The sequence below is a fragment of the Strix uralensis genome, chromosome 18 (genome assembly GCF_047716275.1).
Source record: "Strix uralensis isolate ZFMK-TIS-50842 chromosome 18, bStrUra1, whole genome shotgun sequence".
Classification (NCBI taxonomy): Eukaryota; Metazoa; Chordata; class Aves; order Strigiformes; family Strigidae; genus Strix; species Strix uralensis.
The window spans coordinates 1,027,014-1,043,179 of record NC_133989.1 but is presented as its reverse complement, the minus strand read 5'-3'; the positions used below and the strand labels follow the sequence as shown (position 1 = coordinate 1,043,179).

The following is a 16,166-nucleotide window of genomic DNA, read 5'->3' as shown; positions in this document are numbered from 1 at the left end:
TCTCCAGCACGGCTCCTCAGAGCTCAGTGCAGGCGCAGGAGCGACGCTGGCTCGGCCGCAGCCCCGGGCAGGTGGCTGGGGCATGGAGGGAGGCCTCGGGATGGCGGCAGTCCCTCCCTCCCCCTGCTCTGCTCTCCGCGCCAGGCGAGACGGGGCTCCCAGAGGGAGGCTCCAGCCTCATCCAGCGATGCCTCTCGGAAGGATTAAGGAGAATTATTCCCGTGCGCGGAGGCACGAGCCGCACGCCAGGCCCCACCGTCAGCCCGGGCACAGTCGCAGCGACAGCGGCGTGCTGCAGGGCCAGTGGGCACCCGGGCCACAGGCCAACAGCAGGGACTTTCCTGCTGGCAACTTGGGTGGCAAGCGGTCCCCGGCACAGCTGCCTGCACAGAGCAGGGGCTGGGGGCCCTCCACGCCATGAAACCCCCACCAGGCAAAGGGCAGCACGAGAGGCGTCACCTGGGAGAAGACTCTGCAGGTGCCCTGAGCATCCCAACCTGCCTCAGACATCCCCAACGTGCCCTGGACACCCCCAATCTGCCCCAAACATCCCCAACCTGCCCTGGGCACCTTCCAACCTGCTCTGAGCATCCCCAACCTCCCCTGAGCACCCCCACTCCACCCTGGGCACCCCACTCTGCCCTCGCCCATCCACCTCCAGCCTCCCTGCGGCCCCCAGCTCCGTGCCCAGCTCCGTGCCCAGTCCCTGCAGCTCCCATCCCCACCGGCAGTGCCAGTCCCACACCCGCTGCTCACACCGGGCAGGATCCCGGGGGTGAGGTCTGGACCCTCCCCATGCGACTTCTCAATGTCTTGGGTTTTCTTTTGTGTTGCACAAAACGCACCAAGCAGCTGCAAATTAGGTTTCTACCTGACTCTGCTGCAATTATGAACCTTGGGTTTGCTACAGCCAAAACTTACTGAAAACAAAGAGGAAGATGCCCCCAGGAACCTGTCCAGGTGGCATAAGAAAATGAAATGGGAATCTAATGTAAGGGACCAGCACCTACTAAAAGAACAATTTAGTTTACACCAAGGATGAACGTAAGTAAATAACGAGGTCTGTAAACCCACTAGCTACAGATAATTTTCTTATTTTTACAGGTTATGCTCTCCCAGAAGCTCTGCATATAAAGTGGTGGATTAATCTCAGTCTTGTGAGCAGAGAAACAGCCACAAATTCAGGTCGCCGAGGTCCTTGGGTCTGAACGGGAATGGCCTCAGCCAGCTTAAAAACGCAGGTGGGCTCGGGAGGGAGCGCCGCGAGGTCCTGGTGGGCGCGGAGGGGCCGTGCCGGTGCCAGGGACGGGGACAGGGATGGTGCCACCCCTCAGGCAGCTTCCCTGGGGCATCTCCAACCCCGAGCTGTGGCTGGGGCACCCCGCAGCCAAGCAGGACCTGGGCAAGAGGGAGCAGGAGCCCTCCTGTGGGTGCCGGGACCAGGTTTAGGCTCCTACTCTGCCAACGGCAGGGCCGTGTTGGCTGCACTCCCAGAGAATCACCGTTTTGGTAAAACCCCCCCCAAACTTCTGAGCTCGGAGAGGTTTTCTGCAGGCTCCCAGAACACGTGTAAGGAGCAGGGCTCCGGCAGCAGCAGGCGAGCAAGGCCAGGCTGTGCAGCCATGAATATATTCATTATCAACCAGCACGAGCCTGGTGAGCTCCCTGCCCGCGGCTGGAGCTTGGCTGCACGAGGAGCCCCTCTAATGAGGATAATTGGGAGCCCCCCTGCTCCACCCCCGCGCCCTAATTGAAGCAGATGGAACTGTAAAAACAATGTCACTTCTAACCGGTTTGATCTTTCGGTTGGAAAACGGAATATTTCATTCTCCGGTTTAATCCCCTCGAGTCGGGGCTCCATGGGCTGGGGGTGGAGGAGACCCCGGTGCTGCGCGGGGGACGCTGAGCTCAGCAGAGGCTGCCCAGCCCCGAGGCCCCCGGAGCGCTGCCCTCCTCGGCCCCGCTGCGGGGGCCAGGCTGCGGCCGGGCAAGTGACGAGCCTGGCAAGGAGGCCACGGGGAAACCGCCTTGTGCCTCTGCCGCAGCCTCGGCATCTCCCCCGCGGTGCCCAGCCTGGGAGAGCGAGAGGCAAAATGGCTTCTTGGGCCGTGGGGCTGGGGGAGGAGGGGATCAGTCACTTATTAAATGAATTAATCAGGGCTCAGCGTTTTCATTTTGAAGAGGCTGCTGGATTATCCTTGATTTCTGTGGTGCTGGATTTGCAGAGATCAGGAGGGGAAGGGGTGATTTCCAACACCTGCTCCCTGGGAGCTTTTACGGCGGGGAAGTGGTTGGGTTTAACGTCTCTGTCGGCGAAGGCCACCGCACCGCTCTCCAAAGGCAGAGTTAAAGATGAATGGGGCAAATTGTTCCTCCTCCTGTCACATCTCCAGAGCGGAGACAAAACCTCTTTTGACTCAGAAAACAATGAGCTTATGTAAGAGCCAGCGGCCCACGGAAACCTCACCGCAGCCCCGCACCGCACAGCAGGCCGGGGGCTGCCCGGCCCTGCCCTCGCCCCGCTGCAGCAGGCCCCCTGGCCAGTACCGGCACGGCGTTCCCTCGGCCTGTGCCCACCCGCCTCCGTGGCCCTGGGCACTGCGGCCACCACCACGTCCCACCAGTGGCCCTCAGTCCCCCGTGGACCGCCACGGAGCCGGCAGCCACAGCCCTGCCTGCTCGGGCTGCCCACGGCGGGGTGATGGCAGAGGCTGCTGCTGCCACCCGGGACTCCCCATCGCTGCCGGGAGGGCACTGCCCGGCCTCCCCCCCGCCGGGGCACCAGCACAGGCTGCAGCCGGGTGCCCAGCCCGGGAGCGGCTGCCAGGAGGGCGCGGAGCATCCCACCGCCGCCCGATGGAACAGCGGCCAGCAAGATGAAAAGTGCCATAAATTATTCACTCACAAAAGAGAAGAGAAGGGGGAAGAAGGGGAGGAGGAAAGCCTGCGAGGAAGGGATACTTAATACAAATTAGAGAGACCGAGTGGGAACAGGGGCCCCGCGGGGGGCCAGGGCTGGGCGGCAGTGACGCGTTCATTAGACGCAAGTGACGGGCGCCCTGGGGGTCCCGCACCCATGACCGGGCAGTGAGCGGCAGGAGAGGCCCCGGCCCTGCACCACTCACAGGGCCGGAGCACGAAGCCTGTTTTCTCCAGGTCCTGCCCGGCTGATTGCCTCCGAGATGCCTGAGAAAGAGAAAAGAAATGTCACTGGGGGCCGCAGAGTGGTGGGGCTGGCCAGTGTCCAGTTAAGGAGCTCTATTTCCTGCCTTCCTTCGTTAATGCAAACCTTGTTATGACCCAGACAAAGTGTCCACCCTCCATGCTCCCTCCCCAGGTCCCTGCCTTCGACCAGAGTCCTTGACGAGCCAGACATCTGGCACGGCTGGACACAATGCGCGTCCGCGGGCGAGCTTGGCCGGACAAGGCAGCGCTGTGCAGCCGGCTCCCCCTCCCTCGCCATGAAAGGTGCCCCCCGGTGCCGTCTCCCCCCGGCTCCGCTGCCCAGCCCGAGGAAGCAGCTCCCTCCGGCACTGGGACCTCACCACCACGGACATTTTCCCACGCGCCGAGGCTCGGAAAGCAGCCTTGCCACCAACACGCTCTGTCGCTCGGTTTTCCCTTCTCCTTACCCTCATCCCTCCCCGTGCTGCTTCTCCAGCCACCTGGCAGCTCCAGGGAGGCTTGAGCCAGAAGCCAGCCCTGGCCCACGGCAGGGAAGGAGGAGGTGGCACAGCCCAAGCCTCTCCTTGTGCCACAGCCACCCGGATCCTGCCGCAGGGAGGGGACACGCCACAGCCCCGCGCTGCCGGGCACTGCCTCTCCCCACGCCAAACAAACGGGTTTGGTGGCTTCGGGCAGGATTCGTGCCGAGCTGGTGCTGAGCTGGTGCCTCCAGCACAGACCTGCCACCAGAGAGACCCTGCTGCCCACCCCAGTCCCTCGGGCAGGACAGAACAGGGACCATCCCCTCGCCACTGGGCTCTGCACCCCTCCCAGGAGTTCACCCTGCGGTCCCTGCTCACCCTTCAGCTGGGGGGGCTCAATGTGGGGGCGAGGTGGGGGCACAGACAGCCCCCCACCACCCCAAAACTCTGCTCTGTGCACCAGCAGGATGAACCCACCAACTCGGCAGCACCCACACCAGCCCCAAGGGAGCCCCGAGCCGAGTTCAGGGCAAAGCCACCGCGGCATCTGGGCCGCACTTTGCAGCCGTGCAGCCGTGCAGGACAGCGCTTCAAAAGACATCGAAAGGCGGGTGTTTACGGGTGTTTAGGGGGTTTATCACAGTGAGGAGCAGACGGGCTCCTGGAAGAGGTGACGGGGAACGGAGCCACCAGCCCAGACTGCTCAGGCAGGGCAGGGACGCGCTTGCTGACTTTTGCCGCAGGGACAGCCCAGTGTGGGGACACCCGGGGGACACAGGAAATAGATGCCTAAGAAAAGGAAGATAAGGTCACATCGAGCTGCTGCAAGGCCTGGATGCTGGTCCCAGTCTTGCTTAAAGCTCTGAGCTACGACTTCTGGGAGGGTGAAATCCAACACTGGTGCAAAAAGTCCTGACAACAAGATTTTGCAGCCTGGGAAAAGCCAGGGGCTCGGGGCTCGCAGACCACCTCAGGTGGCCACGTCTGCTGGGCCTTCCCCGGAGCTGGTAAAGGGGTGTTTGTGTTCACTTGGAGCAGGGACAGACCAGCGAGGAAGCCCTGGTGGCAGAGAGGAACGTGCCATCGCCCCCCGGCCGGCCACCAGCCATCGGGGAGGTGCTGGTGTGGAACGGGGCATCACGTACCCTGGGGATGGAGCCCGGCCTGAGGCTGGTGGGGGGTCCTGCGGGCAGGAGGGGGGCTCGCTGGGCAGGCACAGGCCTGGCTTCTGGTCTGCGCTTGCCAGGAGGGCTGCCCTCCTCCCCAGCCAGCGCTCTGTGAGGTGGGGACATTGGGGAACCCGGTGACATGTGGCACATCGTGGGCATCTTGGCAAATAGCGGTGACTGACCCAGAGCTGTGGGATGCGTGTGCCGTACCAGGAGAGAGACTGCCGTGCTGGGGACAGCACGGCGCCAGGGCAGGGCATCCCCAGGAGTGACGTGCCCCACCTGCTCCTGAAATAACTGCCTGCACGGCCTCGAGGTCCCTCCCTGGAGCCCTCCTGAGGGATGTCCCCAACACCCAGGAGCCTTCCCAGCCAGCCAACCCCAGGGATGCCCCCAGGAGCGTGTGCCTTCCCAGCTAAGCAGGTTAAGAAAGTCCTTTCGCCGAGGTCTGGATTAGCCACTGCTGCTCCAGGCAGAACGGGCTCAGTGGGGACACTGCCAGTCAAGTGAGGACGGCACGCAGGGACCGCAGCTGGAAGGGGACCTGTCCCAGCACAGTGCCACAAAGCAACCCCCAGGCCCCCCACGCTGAGAAAGCAGATCTTACACCCCGGAGCTTTCCCTGCTCTTCAGAAAGATCGGGCAGGATGCGCTGAGGAGCAGCAACCCCCACCCGTGGGCTGCTCCTGGGCGATGGAGTGGGATGTCTGGCCAGGGACGAGGCAAGATGCATCCTATTAGCGGGCAAGATGGAGGCGTCTTCTACAACAGTTGAAGCGTTTTGACACGTCACATACACGGGGTCTGCCTCCTACTTTCTTTTCAAGGGCACTGCACAAGCCAGCAGGTCACGGCACCCCCGCGGTGGGATATCCTGCTCAGCCCCCTGCACCACGCCAAACGGGAGGTTCCGTAACACTGCACTCGCCTCGGGGTGCAGGTGGGCTCTGGAGATGAAGATGGACAGACTCTGAAGATGGACAGACTCCGAAGATGGACAGACTCTGAAGATGGACAGACTCCGAAAATGGACAGACTCCAGCTCAGACTGCTGCAGCAAGACAGGGCCAGGCGCCAGGACCTGCGCTTGGCTGGGAGCGGACATGGGACACCTTCAGGGACAGTGACGGGCACAGGGGACAGCGAGACGACGCAGCATTCAGGGTCACTTTGCTCCGAACCGCGCTGGCTCCCACAGACGTGTCCCTCCAGGATGTCCTGCACAATAGCTCCGCTTCAGCAGCAAAGAGTTTGTGTTGATCTTGCTGTCGCTTTGGGTAGCCGCCGGCTTCCTGCGGGCACGTACGCTGTGAGCAACATCCGACGGGGAAGGGATGTTGCAGGGAGCTTCAGGTTTTCCGTGCCGAGGCCCGCAGGATGAGTAACAAAGGAAAATGGAAGGAGCGAGCGTGTGCGCGTCGGCGTCGCTGCTCAGAGCTGGCCGGTGCGTCCCGTGTCCCGCCTGCACCCGCCAACCCAGCGGGAACCCCGGCTCTGCGGCCGATGCTCTCCCGACGGTGCCTTCTCTGTCCCTCACCCGACAAAGTCCTTCGGTCCCGTTTGTTCTCCCTGCTGCTCCAAGGGCTGACGCTGCCTGCAGCCTGGCTATACTGCGCCAAGGCTTCCGGGCACAGAGACAAAAGAAGGTGTTGCCTTTCGTTCTAGCTGCTTTTTAGGTCTCTGAAAATCCAGCAGATACCTGCGTATCAAAGCATGGGACAACGGTTCCTGGCTCCCCGGCTCTCCGGGTTTCATATCGCTCTGCTCCTACGCCACAGGAGAGAAGCTGCTCCTCCCAGGCCTCTGACAGACCTGGAGTTGGTGTTTCAGTACTTTAAACAAGACTTTTTTTAACAAGTGTGTCAGACGATACTGCTCTCCTACTAGGCAACTCTTCATTAAAACTTTATACTTTAGGAAGCCTTTCACAGGAGACACACTCCAAGCATCCCGCCCGTTGGACAGCAGCAGGTGGGAGCAATTTAGTAACTCAACAGGATTTGCAGAGGGAGGAGAGTACCAAGTCCTGAACAAGCTCCTGGCCGAAGGAGGCAGCGTGTGACCAGACCCCTCCGTGGTGCCGGGACGCTCGGAGCTGAGCCCGGACTGGCCGCAGCGGAGGCGCGGGGCTGCATCTCCCACAGCTGGTGGAAGAAGGCCGGGGCTCTGCAGGCCCCTGCGGGGCTCTGCGGGGCACAGTGGATGTGCATAACTAGCCCATCTTGGCATGGAGTACTTGGAGCAGAGCCCTTGGGCTGCCCCAGCGTGGGCACCCTGCGCAGGGCACCTTGGCCCACTGGGCTCCGAGGAGCACGCAGTTCACACGGGCTGGTTACTCACAGTTAGATGATTTCCTTAGGAAAGTCTTGCTTGTGCCCAGCCTTAGCAAGCCAGCGTGAACCCGGTAAAACACGTTTGCTTCCAAAAAAAAGAGCTTTCAAGGGTCAAGAGAAGAGGGAACTGAAGGGCGCTCGACGCTTTGATTCACCCGCATTCCCTTCCCTGCACCAGTGATCCACCTTTCCTCCCGTGATGTGCTCCCTCCCTGCTCCGAGCTCCGCTCCTCCAACTGCCCGCGGCCCTCCTGGGTCGCCTGTGTCCCTCCATCGTCCTTCTTCCCTCTCAGCCTCATGCTTCAGTCCTGGGTGGGAGCCTTGGTTTGGCAGAGGGACTGACACCAGCCCTTCCACCCCGGCGGCATTAGCCTCTATTTCAGAGCTCCAACACAGGGCATGGACATTCACCGCAGTGACAAAACCTCTTTTCAGTCCCATGAAATGCCCCCTGAAGTACAACTGCCTGATGGAAATCCCAACCCCTGGCTGCTTCTCGATGGGTCTCGTTAGTAACTTGATTACCCCTCGACTCCATCACTTCTGACCTGCCCAAGCCTACCTGGTTTAGCCTTCTGCCGACCCCGGGGACAGCCTGCGACCTTTCCCTCACAAAAGGGAAGGGACTATTTGTGCTTTACTGCTCCCCACCGAACCTTACAAAGAAATTAAAGGAGCCGAGAAGGGCCCCAAAGAGGACACCTGCTTCTGAAGAAAAATCGGATGCATTTCCTAAGAGGGCAGAGAGAGAGAGAGAGGATTTAGCTTTAGTGAGAACATCCTGATTTGCCTAAATACGTGAGTCCCTTATTAAATTACTGTCCTGTTGAACGATAGTGTTCAGCAAAGGGATCAAAACCGTGTCACTCTAGATTGTAAATGAGACTTGGGAATTCAGTGGTGAGGGATAAGCCACAAGCCTGAAGTGTCCCGACAGGAGAGTGACAAAGTTCCAGGGGTACGGAGAGACCCGGCCAGGCCACAGGTATGAGGCAGCGCTCGCTCGGGGCGGAGGTTGCAGCCGGGTCCCGAAGCACCGAACACCTCTGATGTGAGCAGCTCTGTCATCCCCGAAACACCCCCCTCCTCCTGCCACCGGCACAGCCCTGCTGCACCGGCCCCATACGAGAAGTGTCGCTGCCCATCCCGCCGGCCGGGGACGTGGGGCAGCGCAGGCGGGTTTCACATCCTCACCGAGGCTGCCTGACTGCGGGGCTGGTGCTGGTTAGTTAAAACCCAGAGTTTCTCAAAACGGCAGATTTGCAATAGAAACTGAAGTGCCACAACGCACTGGACTGAAGAGAGCAGTGCCCCTGCTGTCCCTGCCACTGGCCACACAAGCAGCTCAAAGCCACCCCAGGGAGACCTGCCAGCACAAAAGCCCTTTCTTTCCCCTGGGGTGGTTTTCCAGCCCCCTTTCTTAAAGCAGCACCGACCCAGCCCGGGTTGTCCCGCAGCTCCTGCGTTCCCTTCCCACTCTCGCAGCAGCAGCCGGGCTGCAGACAACGAGGGATTCAACCTCTTGAGCAAAAGCCAGTAACAGTCCAACCACCGAAATCTTCCAAGCACCACGGAGATGAACTCTGACCTGAACTTGCACTTCTAGCATTTATTTACTTGCTCTTTTATTTTAAACTACCATGTTTCACAGAAGTAACACACCACCTCTCTTCACCAAACACTTCCTCCTACCCAGCCCGTGTGTGCCACCTTCCAACCGCCTGCCCTGAGCGAGGGGACACCCACGTCCACCCTGCGCTCCTGTCACTGTTGGCTACTGCAGATATCACACTTCTCTTGCCCAGGGGATCCAAGTCACCGTCTAAGGTGCAGCCTTCCAAGCACAGAAAGCTGCGACCTGTATCGCGAAGCCTTGGCACCCTTCCTGCGGCGGGGCAGCCCGCGGTTCAGGGCTCTCCTTGTCACACCCAGGGAACTACAACCTGATGCCTTAGGAGAGGGTTTGGTCACCTCTTTCTGGAGGAGCTGGGAGCCAGGTCCCCACACAAGGACCATCTACTCCGAGCTGGAGAGGGCCCTGGCTGAGCAGAGACCCAGAGGCTAAATGGGAAGGCCTGGGAGTCGGCACTGCTTCGAAGCCTGTGCTGACATGAAATCCATCCTACAGGTGGGACACCTGATCAGAAGGGACTGGTTAATGTTTAATAAGCCACAAAAACATCCTGTGGCAGAGGCGCAGAGCAGTTCCCGCCCGCTGGGGCACTCACCGTCCTCGTGGCCGTGCAGGTTCTGCGGGCTGCGCATGCTCTCGTCCTGGCTGGGGCTCAGGCTGGAGTTCAGGTGCTGGTCAGCTGAGATCCATGTGGAGTCGTTCATATCAAAGTCCTCGCTGCTCACCGACGTCTCATCCTGGAGGCAAGCAGGAAAGGGTTAACTCGCTGAGCTATTTTCTTCCCTCCTTTCTCTGGCTTTAACATCTCCTCACCAAACTCCTTCCTAAAACCAATTTGGTGGGCAGCTCCTGCCCCCAGGAAGGTTCGCGGCCCCTCGGTGCTCGCCAAGGCCAGGCGGGCGGCCCTTCCCTCGGCCGGGCGCTGCTTCCTGCCTGAAGACGTGCCTGAGCAATGGCACTGTCTCTAATTGAGGACAATTAGAAAGAGCTCGCATCCTGTAGGAGCGGATGGCTGAGCCCTGGAGTTTTACCCTTTAATCTCCATCCACCCAGCGTGTTTCTGGTGAGGCAGCGGCGTGCGGGAGCTGAGGACGGGTGCAACTCCATTGAAGCAGCTCTGTAAAATGCCTCGGACTTTTTTTAGATCAAATCATCTGCTGCCCTGGGAATCACCAGAGGTCTGGGAGCGGCCGGGAGAGGCTGGTGGGGCCAATCTGGAGAGCGGCACTGATCCCCAGAGACCTGCTCTGCCCGATGCTGCAGAGGAGGCTCCTGGAGCCCCGAGGGATGGCTCCTGAGCCCTCTCCAAGGGATATTGCTGGGATATTCCCTCCTACCCTGATCCAAAATGACCACACACACCTTGAGCAGGGGCGAGGTCCCCGGCGAGGCAAGGACACCCCAGCCCGGGGAGCCTGGCCAGCCGCCTGCTCCCCGGCAGCATAGATGACATTCCTCTCTCCCACTCCTGCAGCTGAAAGGACATTTTCTCTCTCCCTCTCTCTCCCTTCTCGCTAACCTTTGCAGTACTTCGAGACACAGCCCTTGGATCGCTTCCAGCGCCGGAAAGGTCAGCCACAGGATTTCAAAACCATCATCATAAAGGCAGCACTGAGATCCTGAATGAGAGGAGGGGCTGCGGGACCTCCCCGGGCTGAACTCCCTGAACACGCAGCTCGGGAGGAAGCAGATACGTGTTCCCGTATGAGCACGGTCCTGCTGGTGATCCCTTTATCTGCCTTCCTCTCCCCGCTCCCCTCGCAAAGCGAGGGGCAGAGACCGCATCCAGAGCCCTGGGGTGCAGGGGAACACCAAAAATGTTTCCAGAACCGCTTTCAACCGCACTTGCCTTTGATTGAAACATTTCAAAGGCTTGTAAACTCTCTGCTCTTTTTTTTTTTTTTTTTTTTCCTCCCCCTGGTCCTGAGATAAAATACAATCCCCGCTCCCTTTCCGTGTAAGAAGCAATTGGCAAGCGCCCCTCCAACCTACGCCTGCGCTTCATAAAAACTGCCCTGTCTGGCCGCCGCTGGCTGACAGTTTTTATTGTGAACAAACAAATGTCTTTCAAGACAGGTTTGTGCTTTTCCTCCCTGCTCCTCGTCCCTGTAGACACATCTGCTGGCGCGGGGCTCTGCCCGCCCCCAGCCCGCTCCCTCCATGTGCCTCCCGGGGAGTTTCCTGGAATTTACAGCTTGTGAAACCCTGCACGCACCAACGGACAGACAGACAGACGGGGCTCAGCAGCCCCATGCATGCCTGCCAACAGAGCGGGGACCCCCCGACCCCCCTGCCCTGCCAGCCAGGTGCCCCCCGTGCAGCCCCCCCGTGCCCAGGTTGAGCAGAGCAGGCGAGGCGGGAGACAGGAGGGAGGCAGGGGGGAGGCACGGCGTCCCCCAGCTCGGCACAGCACCGCTGCCGCACCAGCCGCGAAGCAATCCTGCCTCTCCAGAAACTCCATCTTGTACGTACAGGAACAGAACTGCAAAGGTCTCCCTGTTGCAAACTATAAATAGTCTCTTTATTGTAAGCATTTGCAGGGAGGCAGCCACCCTAATATCTGGCCTTCTTCACCAGGCTTACTCAAGATTACTGTCAGAGCTTAAGACACAAATGCAAATGCCAAGGTCCTTGCTGCCCACAGCCTCTCACCTGTGCAGTGAGGAGGAGGAGGAGCCCTGGGAGCAACCCAGGATGTTTTCGGAAAGCGCCTGGCGCAGGCACAGCGCCCGCGGGGCTCGGCTGCGGACACCCAGCCCCAACACCCCAAGCGCAGCCCGGGAGGCACCGCGCGCTCCGGGCAGCCACGCGCGGTGGAGAAGCGGGGCAGGAAGGGTGCCCCAGCGCACGTGCTACATAAAGCGCTTTATAAATGTGTGCAATGCTCTCGAGGTGCAATAACATTCACCTATTATTAGAAATACTCCACGTATCAAACCAGAAACCGATAAGCTATAAATGACTCAAGTCAAACAAGGTGTCGCACGTTCACCAGTCCAGCATCCAGCAGGAAGAGCAGGACCCTGCAAGGCAGCCCCAGCCCCGCCGTCACCCGCTGCTTTCCAGCCCGAGTTTTCTGCCTTCCAGCACTAACACCCTTGGCCAAAACACCAAGCGGACCAACTTCCCAGCGGTGCACAGCTCCACAGCACAGCCCACCCCACGGGAACGCGAAGCCAACCGCGCAGGCAGCGTCAGGTGAACCCTTCCCAGCCGACACCGGCAGCGGGAACTGCCGAGAGAGCTCTGCCCCCGCCGCGGTGCCCGGGAGCTCCTCGCACCTTTGTGCCTCTTCCCTAAAGCAAGAGAAAGGCCCTGGCCTCGAGGGCGGCTCTGGCACTCTCCACTGCCCCTCAGCTGCGTCCCTCGCTGGGACACCAAGGCCACCAGCAAGCTCCCTCCTCCTCGGGACACCCCTGCGAGGCTGAGGGCTGAGCGTTGTGACCTCCTCATGCTGCCTGTAGGTGCCAGTGGCAACGCTGGCGCTGGCCCCCTCACGCCAGGGACAATCCCAGGGACAAGAGGCCCCCCGGCAGCAGCGCCCGGAGCACCAGCTGCCCAGCCACGGCCCGGGAGCGGCCCCGTTTCAGCTGGCTGGAGTGGAGGGACAGCAGCACAGCACAAACCCCAGCGCCAAAACACGGGACACCACAGCGGGATCAAAGTTTCTGGCTGGGTGGGCAGCTCTGAATTTCTCCTGGATGCCGATAACCTGGCTGAAGGTTGAGCCTCGAGGCAGGCTCAGCGTCCAGCCAAACAAGGAAGCGTTTCTCAACAGCAGCAACAGCTACGACTCGGAGCAATACGGTAAATCTAATCTACCCTTCCACCCTCTTTTGGCTTGCAAGTCAGGCAGCTCATTCTTTTTCCTCTCTGGGTTCTCAGGAGAATTCTCTCTGCTAATTTCTTCTTTCCTGTAAACAAACTTCAAATGAAACTTTCATTAGAAAACAGAACGCAATCCATTACCAGCGCCTGTCTCAGGACCAGCCGCCTTTTCCCCAGTTCCACGCCACCCATGGCACCGATGGAAGTGACAGTGGCTGCCCCAAGCAGCCAGCCCAGAGCTGAACCCCGAACCCCAGCCCCGCCACTGCCGCCCTCCTCCTTCCTGCCTTTCCCGGCGCTCCGGAGACATCTCCTCACCCCACAGTAAAGTCCCATCGCTTTGTTTCCAACGTTCAAGGGATTGAGCGATCAAGGGTCAGGCGACGTGCGTGCAGCTCCTCTTCTGCAAGGGGAAGTCGGATCCTGCTGGTGCATTCACAGGCCACACCCAAACATCGGAGCTGGGCTCCTGGCACCGCGCAGGGTTTGGAAAACAACATCCTTGCTCCTCTCCTTATCTACAGTCCGACATTCACAGCTGCTGGGCAGAGACTCACAGCCAATGTTTTCTAGGCGGCAAAGGCAGACACTCACACGTGCAGGACTCACACTCGGCATTTCTGTCCCACTTTCCATTCACCGATCTTCGAGCACTGCGCGTGCACGCGTCCGCTGAGCCTCTCAACTTCCCTCGAGTTAGAAAAGTATTCTTCCTATTATAGAGCTGGAAACCCCGGGCACTGACAGCTGCCCCGGCTGGTCCAAGAACACAGCGAGTCGCTGGCAGATGCAGAAACACAACTGAGACCTCCGGACTGCGAGGCTTGAACTGCTAGACGGTGTTTCTTCACCGGCGGCTCTCCTTCCTGGAGAACAACCTCCCATAGCGCTGCGGGCTGGAGCGGGGCAGGGGGGAAGCTACTCTTATAACCGTATCTCGTAAATATATGCAAGGCTATCAGTAACCTGCTTATTTTACAGCCAGGCTCGGTTTCTCGGGGACTGCCTTGCAAGTCTCTCTCCAGTCATTTACATGCTGTGCCTCACGCTTAATATTCCAGGCTCCCAGTCTCAGGACGGTTTATTTTCTCTCTTTGAGTCCTTTTATTTTAAAACGTGTCCTTTCACGCCACAGCACACTGTCCCGATGGGATTTCCTTCCGCGGAGCAGGAACCGAGGCTGTGTGCCGTGCAACCTCCCCAGCGCACAGCCCCGCTCAGCTTCCCACCAGAAGCAGCCGTGTTTTTAGAGTCAACAAAAGGCAACGCGTGACTGCCAGCCCCCGGAGCTGCTCCAGTGCCGTGCCAGCCCCCACCTGCCCGGCACGGGCAGCCCCAGACCCCCCAAACCCGGCCGGGGCGCAGCACCTCCCGGGGACGCGCTCTCCGGAAGGCAGCCTCAGCTCCGACTCAGCCACTGTTTAAACCCGGCCCTCTGAGCATGCCAAGAAGGTATTGAACCAGATTTGACCCTAACTTAACCAGTTCAGCGCAGAGAAAGGCTTCCTAATGGCAGATAAAACACTCCGGGTCAAAGATTGATACTGCAGGCACCAACACGGTGGTGGTCACCGCTCCAGAGAGCCCCAGCAGCGTGGAAGCAGAGGGGTGTAGGCTGGCGGTGGTGGCAGCGAGCTGTGACTGCGCTGCCTACTCGTGTGTGCAATTCACACACCAAACAGAACATCCCCAGCGCTCTTTGTCAGGCCACTTACGGCCTTATTTACTGCAATTTCTGCCCATTTCTACGGGACGCGGCAAAAACGATTCGCTAGTTCCCAAAAACCGCCCAAGAGAGTTCATTTAAAAGGCAAAGGGCAAATGGAAGAGGAAAGGAGGCTCATCGCCTCCTGCCCCCCTCTCCCTCCCCTGAGAGCTCCTCTTCTGGGGACCCCCCCGGATCGGTCCCACCACCCCGAAGCCGAGGGATGCTGCGCCGGGGGTGGCCCCGCAGCCCCGCGCTCCTGCTGTTCGGCGGGGAGGTGCTGAACGCGGGGGACACACGCACCCCCCTCGTGTCCCCCACCCCACCCCGGTGTACCCGCATCCGCCTCCCCAGCACCTGAACTTGCTCCCCCAGCCGGGCAGGGATTTGCTTTTCCACGCCAGGCGGGGACGGTGCCTTGATACCCCTAAACCGCGCGGTGTGAACGGGCACTTTGCCACCGGGAAGCGGGTGTCGCGGGGGGGGGGGGGAGGGGGATGTCGGGGGGGACCCCGACTTTGGAGGAGGGAGCCGAGCGGAGCAGCCTGCAGCCGGGGGGTCCCCCCCGCCCCCGTCGGGACCCGGCGTCTCCCCCGGTGGGACGCGGTTCCCACGCCGTGTCTCCCCGCAGCAGCGAGGGACCGGGAACCGGGCGAGCGTTCCCCGTCCCGCCCCCCGGTAAATAAATACACCCGCGATGGAGCCCGTGCGTGGAGCCGGGGCTGGCGCACGGGGCTCAGCGTGGATTGACACGTAAGTAGGGCTTTACCTCCAGGGAGGCGGCTATTTCCAGCGCAATCCCCGCCCGGGGCCGGGGCCGGGGCCGCGGCGATGGCGGCGGGGCCGGTGCCCGGGAATTGATGGGGCCGGAGCGCTCCCGCCGCCGCCGCCTCCTCCCACTTTCTTCTGCGCTTTTGTGCTCTTCCGGGGAAGGGGGAGCCGCGCCGGGCGGGGGGGGAAGGACGCGCCAACCTGCCCCCCCCCACCAACACCCCCCCACACCCCCCCCAGCCACCGGCCAACCGGGCGGGCACCCCGCAACTTCCCGGGGAAACGGGGCGGCGCGGCCGCTCCCCCCGGAGTTGGGGCAGGGCCCCGCCCCGCCTCCCCCCCCCTTCCCCGCAGCACCGCGACCGCGTGGAGCCCCCACGCCCCGCGCATCCCCCCCAAACACCCACCACCCCCCCCCCCACACACACACACCCCCCTCCGGGGCTGGAGCCCCCCACGGTGGAGGGGGGGTGGCACCTACCTGGAGCGGGGCCTGGGGCCTCCCGGCCTGCGCCAGCCCGGCGGCGCGGCGGGGAGCGGGGCGGAGGGACGGAGGGACGGAGGGACGGCGGGGGGGGGCCCGGGCTGGCGGCGCTCCGGAGAGGCTGACAACCAGCTGCTGCCCGGGGAGAGGGGCCGGCGCTGCGGAGCGCGTCACTCCCGGCTCCCGGGGGGGGGGGGGGGGGGAAGGCGGAGGGGGGCGAGCGGGGCCCGGCCGCGGGCGGAGGGGGCGGAGGGAAGGGGGAGCGGGGCCGCCGGGGAAAGGGGGGGGGGGCGGGGGGGGCGGGAGCACCGGGCGGGGGGCGCGGGGAGCCGCGCCTGGAAGAGCACATTGTGGAGGGGCCGGGGAGGGCCCTTCCTCCGGGAGGAAGAGACAATGTCCAGGGCCGGGAGCCTGCTGGAGAGCCGCGGGAATGCACGGCCGGCGGCACGGCACGGCCCGGGGGGCTGCAACCCGCCCGGGCATCCTCCGCTCGGCACGGCCCGGGGGGGTGCAACCCATCCGGGAACCCCCGTCTCGGCACGGCCCGGGGGGGTGCAACCCATCCGGGAACCCCCGGCTGGGCACGGCTCGGCACA

The 16,166-nt window shown here is 61.8% G+C and overlaps 1 protein-coding gene across 5 annotated transcripts in view; it reads right to left on the bottom strand.

The window, feature by feature from the left end:
- NOL4L (nucleolar protein 4 like) overlaps positions 1-16,166 on the bottom strand; it is a 64,036-nt gene that overhangs the window by 12,066 nt on the left and 35,804 nt on the right. For 2 of the 5 annotated variants that reach the window (XM_074888565.1, XM_074888566.1), the window contains exon 5: positions 9,378-9,519. In XM_074888565.1, the coding sequence (XP_074744666.1) occupies positions 9,378-9,519 (142 nt within the window). Of the gene's footprint in view, positions 1-9,377; positions 9,520-12,928; positions 12,980-15,084; positions 15,204-15,567; positions 15,714-16,166 lie in introns of those variants that run through there. The other 3 variants (XM_074888568.1, XM_074888569.1, XM_074888567.1) reach the window with 3 other exon arrangements.